At 35.6% G+C, this 17,401-nt stretch overlaps 1 protein-coding gene across 2 annotated transcripts in view; it reads left to right on the top strand.

The window, feature by feature from the left end:
• The window catches only part of si:ch211-114l13.9 (uncharacterized protein LOC796649 homolog), a 14,023-nt gene extending 1,475 nt beyond the window's left edge, over positions 1 to 12,548 (top strand). Inside the window, exons 2-3 of one of the 2 annotated variants that reach the window (XM_058787412.1) lie at positions 11,679 to 11,952; positions 12,036 to 12,548. In XM_058787412.1, coding sequence (XP_058643395.1) covers positions 11,688 to 11,952; positions 12,036 to 12,196 — 426 coding nt within the window. In that variant the 5' untranslated portion in view covers positions 11,679 to 11,687 and the 3' untranslated portion in view covers positions 12,197 to 12,548. Of the gene's footprint in view, positions 1 to 8,475; positions 11,953 to 12,035 lie in introns of those variants that run through there. The other variant, XM_058787405.1, reaches the window with a different exon arrangement.
• The last annotated feature ends 4,853 nt before the right edge of the window (positions 12,549 to 17,401 follow it).

Below are 17,401 nucleotides of genomic sequence, written 5' to 3'. Positions count from 1 at the left end.
AAGTCCATTTGAGGTCAGCCTAAAATTAATAGAAATATTAAAATAATAATAAAATTGAATAAATAACTTTGACAGGCAAAAGGTTTACAACTCTAAAGTATTTTGTTTAAAAATATATATTTTTGTAATTTTATAATTCAGCCTAATTGATTGATTGTGTGTGTACAGTTTTATTTATTTATTTTTTTTAATTGTGGGGACCAAATATTTAGATAAGGAGCAAATAAGGAGTAAAACCTGAATTTTTGACATTTTAGGACTGAGACTTCTGGCCCACAGTCGGGCTGAATGTGGCTAAATGTGCCGTTTCTCAACCAGAATCGGGCCAGATCCACAGATCCAAAACCTAACCAAATCTGGCAACCATTACTGTACCAGGCCGGACCTGGCTCAATTCTGGCAAGCCGCTGCCGAGTGAGCCGACACTCAGCCGCATTCGGCCTGATTCCGCTGGCTACCTGGGATGCTGGTGACCAGCATGGGATGCTGAGATGCTGGTGACCAGCAAGACCAGGCTGGTAGACCAGCATCACCAGCAAGAACAGGCTGGTAGACCAGCATCACCAGCAAGACCAGGCTGGTTGACCAGCATCACCAGCAAGACCAGTAGACCAGCATCACCAGCAAGACCATGCTGGTAGACCAGCATCACCAGCAAGACCAGGCTGGTTGACCAGCATCACCAGCAAGACCATGCTGGTTGACCAGCATCACCAGCAAGACCAGTAGACCAGCATCACCAGCAAGACCATGCTGGTTGACCAGCATCACCAGCAAGACCAGGCTGGTTGACCAGCATCACCAGCAAGAACAGGCTGGTAGACCAGCATCACCAGCAAGACCAGGCTGGTTGACCAGCATCACCAGCAAGACCATGCTGGTTGACCAGCATCACCAGCAAGACCAGTAGACCAGCATCACCAGCAAGACCAGGCTGGTTGACCAGCATCACCAGCAAGACCATGCTGGTTGACCAGCATCACCAGCAAGACCAGTAGACCAGCATCACCAGCAAGACCAGGCTGGTTGACCAGCATCACCAGCAAGACCATGCTGGTAGACCAGCATGACCATGCTGGTAGACCAGCATGGTCTTGCTGGTCCACCAGCTAAACCAGCACCAAACCAGCATATACCAGCATAGACCAGCATAAACCAGCATAGGAATTACGCTGGTCTATGCTGGTTTTTCCAGCAGGGATGGGATTTAGAGCGTTCGGTGACGTCGCATAAATTCAAACTGTGGTTTCGCGCGTTTACTGGCGCTGAGTCAGAGAGAGAGACGAGCACTGCGCTTGTCATATTATCACAACTATGTAGTGTTCTTAACCCCATAATGCATATTTTAGGCTTCAGACATTTAAATACACATAAGTACTACACAGTAAAACCTCCAGTGTTAAATCAACACTCCCAGTGTATATATAATCCACACTCAGAGTGTTAAAAAAGTAACACTGAAGCAGTGTTAAAGTTAATGAGATAATTAGTTTAGTAATTGAGTGATGATTGAGCATTAATGAAGAACACCTGCTGTTAACAAACTGAACCAATGAAAGAAAGAGAAAAAAAGAGACAAGATGAGCAGAAATACAAGATCTACAACTGACTTCAGCCACGGCCTTAGATGAAATCAACACAAGGTAAAAGAAGACATTAAATCTCTCAAGATCTCAGCAGAGGATGATTAAACAACTCCACAAACAGCATCACCTGCTTCACACGTTACTAACCAGATTGACTTTAGATGTTGATGTTTTAGTTTTGTTTGAATTACCATTATCGAGGTCAGTGTTTGCTTTAGTTGGGCTCTTGACCCTTGACTTAAAACTTTACAGTTACTTTGGCTGCCATAACTGCGTGTTTGTTTAGACATGTTAGTTATGGCGAAAATAAAAAAAGCCAAGAGAAAATGTGATCAGTAGTTGGTTACGTTTATAAAGATGTAATCAGTGTATAGTGGCTTGAGTAACTGAATTAATTTGGAGTATAGTCACTGATAGATTTAGTTAACTTTGTTATTGAGATTATATACATAACGACCTGAAAGTTTAATCTGAAAGACTTTTGAAACTTATTCTGCACTGAAAGTGTACTTTTCTTCATCACACAGACTTCAAGAATCAGCATATGAATCTCAATAATGGTAACAATCAACATAAAGCTCCATGTTCCAGTGCATTCTGGGAGCACCAATCAAAACTAATCCACGACTCCCAGCATGCAATGCGACATGAATAAATTATGCAGCTGTCTTAGTATTTTCTTTTATTCTTACCATTTCCTTTTGTTTTGATATTTTGTTGTGACTTTTAGTAGCTTGTTTTGTAATGTTCACAGAGTATCTGTTTATCTGAATATGTTGATTGTCACCATTGTTGAGATTCATACGCTGATTCTTGATGTCTGTATGATAATGCAGTTTTAACCTTTCAGTGCCGATTTACTTTCAAAAGTCTTTCAGATTAATCTTAAAACTGATGGATCAAGCTTTATATTTTATGTGAACAAAACAAATTTTAATCACTCAATGACAATGCTCTGCATGAAACCAGTTATGTGCATCACTAAATGCTGGTGATTTCTTTACAGAAATCAAAACATCAACACCTGATTGCCATAACTAACATGTCTAAACAAACACGCAGTTATGGCAGCCAAAGGAACTGTAATGTTTTAAGTCAAGGGTCAAGAGCCCAACTAAAGCAAACACTGACCTCGATAATGGTAATTCAAACAAAACTAAAACATCAACATCTAAAGTCAGTCTGGTTAGTAACATGTGAAGCTGGTGATGCTGTTTGTGGAGTTGTTTAATCATCCTCTGCTGAGATCTTGAGAGATTTAATGTCTTCTTTTACCTTGTGTTGATTTCATCTAAGGCCGTGGCTGAAGTCAGTTGTAGATCTTGTTTTTCTGCTCGTCTCGTCTCTTTTTTTCATTGGTTCAGTTTGATAACAGCAGGTGTTCTTCATTAATGCTCAATCATCACTCAATTACTAAACTAATTATCTCATTAACTTTAACACTGCTTCAGTGTTACTTTTTTAACACTCTGAGTGTGGATTATATATACACTGGGAGTGTTGATTTAACACTGGAGGTTTTACTGTGTAGTAAAACAATACATTTAGAGTTTGTAACATTCAAGATCATTTATAAAGGTGTTTAAACGACAAAACACACTCCATTGTCCATGACATGGTAAGCATGTTTGTGAATATGTTAAATAAAAAAGGAAAAACTAAATAAAAGCGATCCATCGGTCCGTGTACGTTGCGTTCATTCGTTTTTTGATTAAATATTGAAAACCGAAACATGAGAAAACGGCACCATTTTCATTTTTCGTTTTTAAAAAAAAATGAAAAAACAAGAAATCGCCTTGTTTTTCCGTTTTTACATTCAGGGTTAGAAAATGGATAAACAGCTTGAATGTTCGATTTCCACGTGTGGGAGGGAATTAAACGCCCCTTTTCACTGATTGGTCATGCCAAAAATGAAACGGTGCCGTCATGATGTCGTCTTCAGTAGCCTACTGTGTAACAGATAAGAGTCCTCCGCTGTTAAAGCGTTTATTGCAACTCCTGCATGTCATCTCTCTCTCATCAAACAACCAGACTAACAAATGAACGGGGTTTACTTCTGTGTAGGCATAGATTCTCTATGGCAATTATTAGGTGCTTATTGCAGAAATATGTATGTACCTTGGATCTGCAGCCACGTTACCCTTTTAGTCTATTTCTTTGTCGCACCGCACATTTTATTTAGCTGTCCAGTTATCAAAATCTGTGTAGCAATGCTGCGTGACGCACTGGACAACACGGGGCGAATGCATTTACATTATAGTGAAGCGCAGAGCAGTATTGATTTTAGTATATCCAACAGTCATAACTTTTATTTTAGACAGTACAGTTTCATTAATAATGAGTATAAATTGATTTCATTTTAGACACAAAACAGTCTGTTTTATTTGACTTAAAACACAGGCGTTTCATTCTTGAATGAATCCGAGTCTATGAATGAATCGTTTGAGCGAGTGGTTCAATGACCCATTTGCTTTTTGAACGAATCGGTTGAATTGATGACTCTATGACTCATTCATCAACACAATGACTTGCCGCCACCTACTGGCGATGTAACCTTCATAATTCAAGTATCCAATTGTTTCATTTTGTCACTCATTCCATATTTCTGTAGGCTATTCAAAATGTTTTTGTTTAACCTCTTAACTGTCACCGTCCACCCTGTGGGACGCCTACCTTTACTTCACTATTTTACAATTAAATCCTAATCTAATCATGACAAACTATATATCGTTGGAAAGGTCTAAGACTCCTAAATAGGTATTTTACCACTTTTTCTGTTAAAAAATTATGTAGGAAAAGTAATAGATTAATTTATGACCAGAGGTGTCAAATCCAGGGTCAGAAAGTAAAAGTCCTGCCATGTGTTTATTCCACCCATGAACTCAGCAGCTGATTTCACCAGAGGAGGAACCAAGTCATTCCTTTCAAGTCACAAGCAAGTTTCGAGTCAAATCCCAAGACCTCAACGAGTTGAGGTAATTAAGAGATAATTGAGAGACTAATTAAATGTTGATTGTGCATTAGTGATGAACACCTGCTGTTATTGAGAATTACAGAGGATCAGATGTTGATGTTTTATTGGTTAAAATGATGCCACCATCATGGAGATCAGTGTTTGCTTTAGTTGGGCTCTTGACCCTTTTAGTAACTGAGAATGGATTGCTTTTAAGCAATTTAAATATTGCTTCACAACAAACATTTGCACATTGCTGAATTAAAAGCTTGAGGAAGCAGATGAGCTTACACTTTTGGCTTTTATGTCACTTGAATGAACATCATGAAGGTGTCTCTCTTTGGTTTATTTACTGACGTTCAGCCGTTACAGAACTGCAGGAATTTACTATTAAACAAATGCCATCGTAATATTAAATATTGGAAAAAATTAAGAATTATATTGCTCAGGCTTTTAGACATGAACACTTATCATACGATCCTCAACAGTGGTGACAATAATTATTCATACTGTGGTGTTACCCAGCATGCATTGCAGCATGAAGCATTTTGTTGATTGTCACCATTGTTGAGATTCATACGCTGGTTCTTGATGTCTGTGTGTGTCTGAGTAGGACTGGAGTTTAAATATTTAAATGCATTAGATTTAAAATTCTTTCTCTATAACTGCTACAGCAGTAAATTCGTTGCGCACTGTGGTTTCACAGAGTTGTTTATTCAAAAGCAGAACATAAATTAAAAAAATGAAAAATGTTGTATGTGTATATATATATATATACACACACAGTATATTGGATGCAAACAGGTAAGCACCTGATGATTACCTCATCATATGAAAACAACTAACAGTTGCTCACTGCACAGCACTGATCTCTCCGCTTTACAACAGCACATGCATTGCTACAGAGAGATCTAACACAGGAGTCAAGGGTCAAGAGCCCAACTAAAGCAAACACTGATCTACATGATGGTGGTATCATTTTAACCAATAAAACATCAACATCTGATCCTCTGTGATTCACAGTAACAGCAGGTGTTCATCACTAATGCACAATCATCATTTAATTAGTCTCTCAATTATCTCTTAATTACCTCAACTCATTGAGGTCTTGGGATTTGGTCTCGAAACTTGCTTGTGACTTGAAAGGAATGAGTTGGTTCCTCCTCTGGTGAAATCAGCTGCTGAGTTCATGGGTGGAATAAACACATGGCAGGACTTTTACTTTCTGACCCTGGATTTGACACCTCTGTTTATGACAAGAGTGCACCTGAAAAAAATCTACATCATGACATGAATTCTGACCTTTGTCACAGAAAGTCTTCTTAGTTGCCTTTTTCTCTATCACGAATTAGAAATCATAAGAAATTATTTATCAGTAGAAAACTTAAAATTTCAAAATTCATCCTTTGAAACCCATTTTAAAATCAGACATTGCATTACCATGTAAATGGTACATTAAAATCATGTTACAAAATATTTTCATTCATGAATTATAAAAAATTAAGTTTGGATAGTGCACTATAATGTCTCTGTTCAAAACTGTGGGTGACAGTTAAGGGGTTAAAACATTAATCTAATTCCATAATGAAATTGCTGTGTTAATGCATTTATATGACAGTATCATATAAACTTCTCTATGAAAAAATAAATAAATAAATCCAAATAATAATCAAAACGATAAGATACACTAAAATCGATTCACACTAAAATCGATACTGGTCTGCACTTCACTATAATGTAAATGTCACACAGCTTTGCCACACAGATTTTGAAAACTGGACGGCTAAATAAAATGTGCGGTGCGCCAAAGAAATAGACTAAAAGGGTAACGTGGCTGTAGATCTGAGATACATATTTCTGCACAGTAAAATCCCCATTGTTAAATCAACACTGCTCAGAGTGTATTTGGTCCCACTCCAAATAGTGTTAAAGTAACACTGACGCAGAGTTAAAGCTAATGAGATAATTAAGTGATTAATTAAATGATGATTGAGCATTAGTGATGAACAGCTGTTGTTAACAAGCAGAATCACTGAAGAAAATAGAAACACAAGAACAACAACTGACTTCAGCCACAGCCTTTGATAAAATCAACTGAAATAAAAGACATTCAATCTCTGAAGATCTCAGCAGAGGATGATTAAACAACTCCACAAACAGCATCACCAGCTTCACTCGTTAATAACCAGACTCACTTTATTTCTGTCAGACATCTACAGAAGATCTAATTGAGAATTAACTAAGGTTTAGATGATGTTTTATTGGTCAAAAAATGATGCCACCATCATGGAGGTTGGTGTTTGCTGTAGTTGGGCTCTTGACCCTTGTAGAACTTTTAAATAATTTTGCTTCTAATTAATTGCAATAGTGTTTTACTGCAAACACTTGAACATTGCTGAGACAGAAGCTTGACGTAGCAGATTACACTTTCTGCTTATCGAAGACATGGCTAACCAACACAAAGTGGTTTCTCTTGCTTGCTCTTTGATTATTGACTTAAATTCATCAACTAAAAACAACCAAGAAAATATGTAAGCATATATAAATAATATCATGTGTTGCTGGATATATAATTATGTTTCTACAATAATTTTGAGCTCTGTATTAAACATATAGGACCATAACATTTCAAAAAGTTGAGGAGTTTCAGGTCAAGCTTTTAGACATCAACACTTATCATATGATCCTCAACAGTGGTGACAATAAATATTTATACTGCAGTGCATGGTGGGAGTTTTTACTATGGTGTTACCCAGCATGCATTGCAGCTTGAAGAATTTTGTTGATTGTCACCATTGTTGAGATTCATACGCTGGTTCTTGATGTCTGTGTTTGTCTATACGATACAGTTGTTCAAAAATTTTATGCAGATGGTTTTAAAAGCTTTCACGATAACTGTTGGCTGCAATCTTTTCTCATACTGTAACATCAGTGAGTTAGTTGCAAAAATCCCCCCAAAAAAACAAAGCATAAAGTCTGGCCAGTTAACAATAATTGTCTCATCACACAGAAGCATCTACTATGTGCTCAGTGTAAAGCACTGATCTTTCTCCTTTACAACAACATATGCATTGTTGCAAATAAAAAACTAACACACCAAGTCAAGTGGCAAGAGCCTAACCAAAGTAAACACTCATCTCCATGATGGTGGCATTGTTTTTGACCAATGAAGCATCAATGTTTAAACCTCTGATAATTTTCAATAAGAGCTTCTGTAGTCATCTGACAGAAATAAAGTCAATAATAAGTGGAGCTGGTGATGCTGTTTGTGGAGTTGTTTAATCCTCCTCTGCTGAGATCTTCAGAGATTGAATGTCTTTTATTTCAGTTGATTTTATCAAAGGCTGTCGCTGAAGTGAGTTGTAGTTCTTGTGTTTCTATTTTCTTTCAGTGATTCTGCTTGTTAACAGCAGGTGTTCATCACTAATGCTCAATCAGCACTTAATTAATCACATAATTATCTCATTAGCTTTAACTCTGCTTCAGTGTTACTTTAACACTATTTGGAGTGGGACCAAATACACTCTGAGCAGTGTTAATTTAACACTGGGGATTTTACTGTGTGCAATAAGCACCTAATATTTGCCGTATAGAATCTATGCCTACACAGGAGTAAGCCCTGTCTAGGCGCTACCCCAGTATGGTTTGTGTCAAGCCATTTGTTAGTCTGGTTGTTTGATGAGAGGGAGATGAACGCAGGAGTTGCAATAAACACTTTTATTCTGTTGCACAAAACTGAAGACGACATGATGACGGCACCATCTGATCCTTGCTTGACCAATCAGTGGAAAGGGGCGTTTCATTCCCTCCCACACGTGGAAATCGAACATTCAAGCTGTTTATCCATTTTCTACCCCTGAATGTAAGAACGGCAAATCAAGGCGATTTCTTGTTTTTTCTTTTTTTTTGAAAAAACGAAAAACGAAAATGGTGCCGTTTTCTCATGTTTCTTTTTTCAATTTTAAATTAAAAAACGAATGAACGCAACGTACACGGACCTCCATCTGTCATACAGTGTTATTGTGGCCGCGGTGTGTCACGTGACAATCATGACGCGTCGCCATGGAAACAGTAAGGGCAAACGTTCTAAAATAACGGTCGCCTGAAAAAACTCACTCTGGGGGGACCGCTAGAATATTTTAAACTCACCACTGAAAAGGTTAAAGATATCAAGTTTGTATTTTCACATAATGTTCTGTACATTATGTAGGACGATTTTATGTAGAAAACAGTAAATCCAAAAAAAAGAGGGATTTCACCTCTTACAACTAAGTAATAAACTCAAAGGCAGTCAGTCATCGGGGTCCAATCACCAGTAGATCATATGGTTTGGTGATAAAGCTGCTATATCTTTCCACATATTATGAATCTTGAATCTCTACTGATTTGTAGTATGCAAAATACATGCCAGTTCAAAAGGAAATTAGGAAATAAGTAGCAATGCACCCTGATGCAACTTGAAATATACAAACATATTAAATATCTTAACCTGATGCTCCTTCTACTGGTCGACTTTAGTATTACAGTCTTGATCTGTCATGCACAGCTAGGGTTGCACTGGTATTTAAAGGTTTTACATAGACCTACACATAGCTGAATAAACACATAAGGATTTCACAGTGTGGAGAATACTAATAGCAAATTAAAAGAAATCAATTTCACAATAAGTAGTAGAGAAGTTCATCTGCGCATGTGTATCACGTGACAATACTGTAGGCCAGTAGGTTCGACTCAGGAGGCGTAAATTAAACAGCTTTGGTCTTGTAGTGAAAATAAGTTGATGATTATTTAAAAAAAATAAAGTAGTTATTTAACAGTATTCACAATGTCAGTTTGAATATAAGATCACAATAACAGAAATTCAAATCAAATCACAACACGTTAGTTATTCATGCACTAATCTGGGTGCAAGCAATAACTAGGGTTTATAGAATGCAACCTTACAACATCAAAATGTCATCTTTAATGAAATTTGAGTTGACAACCTAATTTTTGTCAACTAAAAACATCAAAAATACAACAATTCAGGAAAATAGATTTCATTCAATAAACTCTCTTCAGTACAGTCAGTTTGGTAAATTCAATTAAAAAGATTAGGTTCAACACATTCGATGCGGAAGACTCAGGTCAATAATTTCAAAACTCAACTCAAAACAGTTTGATTTTGAAGTTTGATTCAGTGCAAAAAAAAAAAAAAAAAATACTTTGTTCAAAAGTGTCCAGATCACTTCAATTCAAAACAATAGGATTCAGTTCAGTCAGTTCATTGGTTTCTGTTCAAATCGGTAGATTCACCGGGAAAAAAATGATTCAATTCCACAGTTCTAGAAAACTCTGTGTGGTACAAAAATGTAAGGTTAAAAAAAAAAAAAAAAAAGGAGTCTCTTGAAGAAAAAACAAAAACAAGACTTTGTTCCGTTTAAGCAAAACTAGCAGGTAATCAGAATTGTCCTACCTCGCTCCTGGGTTAGTTTGACTGTTTCACTTCAGTCAGCATTCGTCTCGAGTCTCTTCTAATTTAAATTAACTTTGTTCCAACATGAAGAGAGAGAGAGAAAAAAAGATCTGTATATAGGCATTACGTTCATATCAAATGTACTGTTCTAGTTCAATAACAGTACATATAATGTTATAATGAAGACATATAACATATAATGAAGAGTGGGGAAAACGCCCCTTTTAAGGACTGTGTAATTTTTTCTTTGAAACAAAAGTTAAATGTGTCCAGAATATGTATCATAGTTTTAGTGAAAATGACATAAATTATAAACCAAGTATGAAAAAAGTATGAGTTTTCATGTTATTAGATTTTTAACAAAAATTCTGGCAAAGCAATTTGCTTTACATTTACAGCTAAATCAGAGTACAGGCAGTTTTAGCTTAAAATTAAAAACAATATAATCAATAATTATGAATTACAATTATGAATTATAGCCTATTTGAAATATATTATTAGCTGATGCAAACTGGCAAGTTAACTAGCTACCTGATGCTAACTTGAGGTAATTTTTAAATATAAAGTCCAAATATTTTTATCTCATTATCATTATCACACAATATGAACATATGGGACTCATATACATGTTATTGTATCAGTATGTCATTGCTAAAGAACTGAGCTTGCGTTTTCTCTCACTCGAATATCAGTAAATGTGCACTCATCAAAATCCAGAGAAAGAAACACATAGATGTGTTTATGCTGTAGCTCATCTCGTAAATCTCAAGAAGAAAATGCAAAAATGGCAGGATTTCTACTTAGACTTAACATGATTGGACGATCACTGCGATGTCAGTCAGTTTACTGACATGCATTTAAATTGAATTTTAGAATTTTTCTCACACTATTTACTCAATTCTGTTTAGTTTATTTCTTTAACAAACTGTTTAATCATTTCATTATTTATAATTAATTTGCTAAATTATACACTAAATTATAGGGTTACACGTGATTGCATTATATATATATTTTTTTATCAGAGCTTGGTAGACAGATACTTATTATATTTGTAGACAAGTTTAGACAAATAATTAATTAATATTATAATTAATGTCACTTAGATTGGTATTAAGATTGTAAGTGTTTTATTAGCAGTATGTTATTTATTCATTTATCATTCATAGGCTACATAATAAATAGTCCTGTCATATACAATTTATGCTAAAATAAATTAGTTTAATTTTAATTTAGTTAAAAATGGGGCAAATATTTCAAATGTAGCCCTGATTAAAAATTCATCCCATCCAGGTTAAAGCTGATTGTGCAGAATTGTCTAAAAGGTGATAAATGGATCCAGACAGAATGACTGCATAAAGCACACAGATATATCCTTGAGGAGCTCTTTAGGAATAAATAAAATAATCAAATGTGTTCTGTTGAATGTTCACATAGCCTACTTGTTCTGTTTTGTTGTTGAGTTGTCAGATGTTGAAATAATCAGTGTGAATGAGTGTCTCTTATTTTAGTCACACTGAAGGTGGCGACGATATTCTCAACTGCAAATGAGGTTTATAAATTAAATGACAATATACTGATTCCCCTGCTAGGACCACAAAAATAATTTAAACTGTGCTGGTTATACTCTCAGAGTGAGAGTCTGCACTGAGGCTGATCAAGTTGTACTGTTGTATTTTCCCTATAGTGAAACAAAATGGCTACAACCGAAACAGTGATTTTTGATGCACTTCAGGAGCTACTGGAAGCAGAGTTCAAAGAATTCAAATGGCATCTGTCAAATAGTGGGACACAAGACTCTATTCCTCGTGGAAAGCTGGAGAACACTAATCGCCATGAGCTTGCGACTCTCATGGTGCAGCAGTACAAAGTTTCAGACGCCAGGAAGATCGCAGTCCGAACGCTATGCAAAATTAAGCTAAATGAGCTTGCTGATCAACTGAAGGGACAACTTCCGGAAGGTACTTTTTGACACTTTTTTTAATCTATATCTATGAATATTTGATTTAAATTGATTTTGAGTTCATCTCTGTCTCTCCATCAGTTTCAGAGGAGGTTTCTGCTGAAGGTGGAGCTTCATCCGGTGCAGCGGCTGCAAACGCTTCAACTGCAGGAGTTAAAGTTACCATAAACTCCAGTGGAGGAACCGTAAAGGCCCCTGTTATTCACGGTGGTGTGTTTAACGGCCCAATGAACTTCAGCTAATGCTCAAGAACCTGTCTTATCTTAAACAATGATTTTAGTATTTACATCCTCAGGTTTCAAATGAAAGCTGATAGCGGCTTCTGATTCATTGTGTTTTTAGGCTCTTTTAATACAGCCACATACATATTTACACATGAAACAAAATACAAATTATGTTTACAGTGTATTTGAACTTAAATAAAACTAAATTGGCAGCTTTCTAATGATACTGGAATGTGAATGACTATGACCAGCAACATTTTTATTTCAGGAACATCATTTATGTACTTCCTTGTCAAATTGGGCGGCACCTGAGAAGGGGAGCTGCCAATGTTTGTAGCATATACTCATTAAAAACAGCTGTAAGCACAGATTCAGCCATTTATTCTTGTTATACCTGCAATTTGCACCTTGTTGAGTTCACCGTCTACAGAAAAGAAGAACCTTATTAGTATGCATGTCCAGACAATGATTTAAAATGCCCCTATTATATTATTTTAAAGGATCTTAATTTTGTTTTGAAGGTCTCCTGCAATATGGTTTACATGCATCCAAGGTCAAAAACCACCTTTATTTACATAATATACACTGCAGCATCAGCTCTTTTCTCAGTGTCTGAAAAGGTTTGATCAAGGATTCAGTCTCTCTAAACCCCTCCTTTCTGAAAGCCTGCTCTGCTCTGATCGGTCAGATTCATACATCCTTTTTTCTTTTTTTTCCCACAAAAATAATTAATTTGTCAACATAAGACCAGTGAACGTATTTAGCATTTAATTAAATATTTATTATATGTCCATTTACATGTGATTTCGCTCAGTAGTTTGTGAGCTTGGCGTGACTCCACATGCAGAGATGAGACACAGTTTGTACAAAACTGATGGTTAAAGGCCATAGAAGTACATGTGTGTTTGTGGAACAGAATCCATTGATGGGACATTTTGTGCAATAGACAGGAGCCTTGGCATTAAATAAAGTATGTTCTTGCTTCAATTTGTTATTATAAGTGGAAATGGGCCTGTAAGTCATCATTAATAGTAATATTTAATAATAGTCATTTAGTCATTTTGCAGACGCTTTTATCCAAAGCGACTTACAATTGGGGAATACATAAAGCGATTCATCTTGAAGAGGCAATCAGACAGACGAAGTGCTTGCAACACAAAGTCTCAGGCATTGTTCAAATAAATACAAACTACCAAAGGAAGGAATAAGTAAAGATAATTATTATTATTATTATTATTATTTTTTTTTTAATATATTAAATAGTAAACAATATTTATTATTTTATGTAGTGTTGAGCAGGAGGACTTTTTATTCCATGAAACAGTGTTATCAAAATGTCAAATCAACTCATAGAATGAAGATACCTGTCACTGTTGCACCTTTAAACAAAATATGTGCATTGGCTTGCATTTAGAGAGGAGGTTTTTCAGTTTATCAGCAGCTGTCATTCCACTAAATTCTTCATTTAGTGTTTCTGTCTGTTATAAAGAAAAATATCTACACAGACACAATGCGTTAGAAAAAAAATGCCTCATAATCTTATTGTTACACAACAGAGGACAGGAAAGTAACATGATTTGTTCAGGGTTCCCACTCTTTCATGAACACCAGATTCAAGGACTTTTTAAACACCATTTATTTTATATCAAGCACCTATCAAATTCACACCCCAGCATATGTAGTGTCATGAAAGACCTTACAGTACTATACATTTTACTTACACTTAACATTTACATTAAACATTTCAGAGTAATGTTTGAGCAGTCGTGTTCAAAGGAATTTAATGAAATCCATTGAAGTTAATACTGGTAATATTCAAATACAATTTCTAAAATATTGATAAAATATGCATCAAACTGGTTTTTGCTGTAGTTCTTGTACAAGATTTAAATTTTAAAGAATTTCGCAATTTTTAAATTAATAAAAAGTGGTTAAATGTTGTAATAACACTGTAAAACCTGTTAACATAAAAAATTTGCACATTCTCTCAATAGATACGTTACTCATTAATAAATAACTCAAGTCAAATTATTTTGTAAATCCCATTTTTTCATCTTTGACCTAGAGGAATGCAGCTGCTCAAACATGAAGCTGCTCAAAACTTCAATATATTTTTTAAATATGTCATGAACATTTTAAACCTTGTACATGCGTAAATCTACAAAAACAATACAAAGAAAAAAAATAAAAAAAATAGGACTTTCTATTTGCTTTTAACCCCTTAACTGTCACCCACAGTTTTGAACAGAGACATTATAGTGCACTATCCAAACTTAATTTTTTATAATTCATGAATGAAAATATTTTGTAACATGATTTTAATGTACCATTTACATGGTAATGCAATGTCTGATTTTAAAATGGGTTTCAAAGGATGAATTTCGAAATTTTAAGTTTTCTACTGATAAATAATTTCTTATGATTTCTAATTCGTGATAGAGAAAAAGGCAACTAAGAAGACTTTCTGTGACAAAGGTCAGAATTCATGTCATGATGTAGATTTTTTTCAGGTGCACTCTTGTCATAAACAGAGGTGTCAAATCCAGGGTCAGAAAGTAAAAGTCCTGCCATGTGTTTATTCCACCCATGAACTCAGCAGCTGATTTCACCAGAGGAGGAACCAACTCATTCCTTTCAAGTCACAAGCAAGTTTCGAGTCAAATCCCAAGACCTCAATGAGTTGAGGTAATTAAGAGATAATTGAGAGACTAATTAAATGATGATTGTGCATTAGTGATGAACACCTGCTGTTACTGTGAATCACAGAGGATCAGATGTTGATGTTTTATTGGTTAAAATGATACCACCATCATGTAGATCAGTGTTTGCTTTAGTTGGGCTCTTGACCCTTGACTCCTGTGTTAGATCTCTCTGTAGCAATGCATGTGCTGTTGTAAAGCGGAGAGATCAGTGCTGTGCAGTGAGCAACTGTTAGTTGTTTTCATATGATGAGGTAATCATCAGGTGCTTACCTGTTTGCATCCAATATACTGTGTGTGTATATATATATATATATATATGTACACATACAACATTTTTCATTTTTTAAATTAATGTTCTGCTTTTGAATAAACAACTCTGTGAAACCACAGTACGCAATGAATTTACTGCTGTAGCAGTTATAGAGAAAGAATTTTAAATCTAATGCATTTAAATATTTAAACTCCAGTCCTACTCAGACACACACAGACATCAAGAACCAGCGTATGAATCTCAACAATGGTGACAATCAACAAAATGCTTCATGCTGCAATGCATGCTGGGTAACACCACAGTATGAATAATTATGGTCACCACTGTTGAGGATCGTATGATAAGTGTTCATGTCTAAAAGCCTGAGCAATATAATTCTTAATTTTTTCCAATATTTAATATTACGATGGCATTTGTTTAATAGTAAATTCCTGCAGTTCTGTAACAGCTGAACGTCAGTAAATAAACCAAAGAGACACCTTCATGATGTTCATTCAAGTGACATAAAAGCCAAAAGTGTAAGCTCATCTGCTTCCTCAAGCTTTTAATTCAACAATGTGCAAATGTTTGTTGTGAAGCAATATTGCAATTGCTTAAAAGCAATCCATTCTCAGTTACTAAAAGGGTCAAGAGCCCAACTAAAGCAAACACTGATCTCCATGATGGTGGCATCATTTTAACCAATAAAACATCAACATCTGATCCTCTGTAATTCTCAATAACAGCAGGTGTTCATCACTAATGCACAATCAACATTTAATTAGTCTCTCAATTATCTCTTAATTACCTCAACTCGTTGAGGTCTTGGGATTTGACTCGAAACTTGCTTGTGACTTGAAAGGAATGAGTTGGTTCCTCCTCTGGTGAAATCAGCTGCTGAGTTCATGGGTGGAATAAACACATGGCAGGACTTTTACTTTCTGACCCTGGATTTGACACCTCTGGTCATAAATTAATCTATTACTTTTCCTACATAATTTTTTAACAGAAAAAGTGGTAAATTACCTATTTAGGAGTCTTAGACCTTTCCAACGATATATAGTTTGTCATGATTAGATTAGGATTTAATTGTAAAATAGTGAAGTAAAGGTAGGCGTCCCACAGGGTGGACGGTGACAGTTAAGAGGTTAAACTGTACACGCTTTTCACTAAGCTGTTTTTCTTATTTTTCAATTTCTACATTTTCTCCTTAGCTCCATGTCGCAGTAAGTTTTGGGAGTTCAGTTTTAGTCCATCTCCTAGCCTGAAAAGTCTGTCCTGCAGAGATTGACTAAAAATGAGCTCCTAAAACTTACTGCTATTCTGGAAGATAAATTCTTCAAACAGTGGTGCAAGAGGACGTGGTGCTGGTTATTCAAGAGTCGCTCTCAACTTATCCATCTATAAAGCCTATTAAAAATTAGTCTTCATGTATTTCACAACACTTCAGCATGTTATTCTTATTAAGTGAGGGTCATTTTTTAGGATTTTTTACTCAAGCAAAGTCTCTGAGAACCTGAAACCTTGTAATTCTGGAGACTCCAGGAAGTTCTTCTCCTTAATTCTTAATTATTTTGCAGTCTTTTCTTCCCCACCTGTTTTTGTCTGACCCCGCTGACCAATGGTCATGTCTTAACTTTGCAATTTCTGTATTGCATTAGTTTTGAATATTTCTCATTGGGTATTTAATCATTTTTGACTTTTCAGTTAAATCTCTTTTTTGGCTCATTTTATCTGTAAAAGAAAACGTGCCTAATAATTCTGTACACATGAATATAAGGAGTTTTTCACTTCCAGCCTTCATGGACAATTATATATCACTTATAAATGATTAAATACAAAATTAATAGTAGTTATTAAGATTGATGTGGTTTGGTATTGATAAAGTGTGCTTGGAAAAAAATATGATCAGAATATCAACGTGCCTAATAATTATGCACGCACTCTAAAGATGTGCTCACTTTACACAGATTGTGCGTGATCGCGAAATCGAAAGTGAAAGTGAACTGCCAGCGCTCATTCATGTGTGATTTCAATACCCCACATATTAATAACGCGAAAATTATATACAATATTAGAATGTTTGTGGGAGTGGGACACACACGTTGCGGGAGTGGGCGGTGGTCAGAAACTCAGCTGGAGCGGCTTAAGAAAACTGTAGGCTGCACATAAACACACGCTAAGTTTTTTTTTTTTTTTGCGCTACGCCATCTCCACCCCAATCATCATATACGGGAAAGACTGTACCTCACTTTAGTTTCATATGAATTA

This window comes from Onychostoma macrolepis, chromosome 01, assembly GCF_012432095.1.
Source record: "Onychostoma macrolepis isolate SWU-2019 chromosome 01, ASM1243209v1, whole genome shotgun sequence".
In the NCBI taxonomy this organism is placed as follows: domain Eukaryota; kingdom Metazoa; phylum Chordata; class Actinopteri; order Cypriniformes; family Cyprinidae; genus Onychostoma; species Onychostoma macrolepis.
Note: the sequence above shows the minus strand (reverse complement) of the source record. Positions and strands in the feature narration are given on the sequence as shown.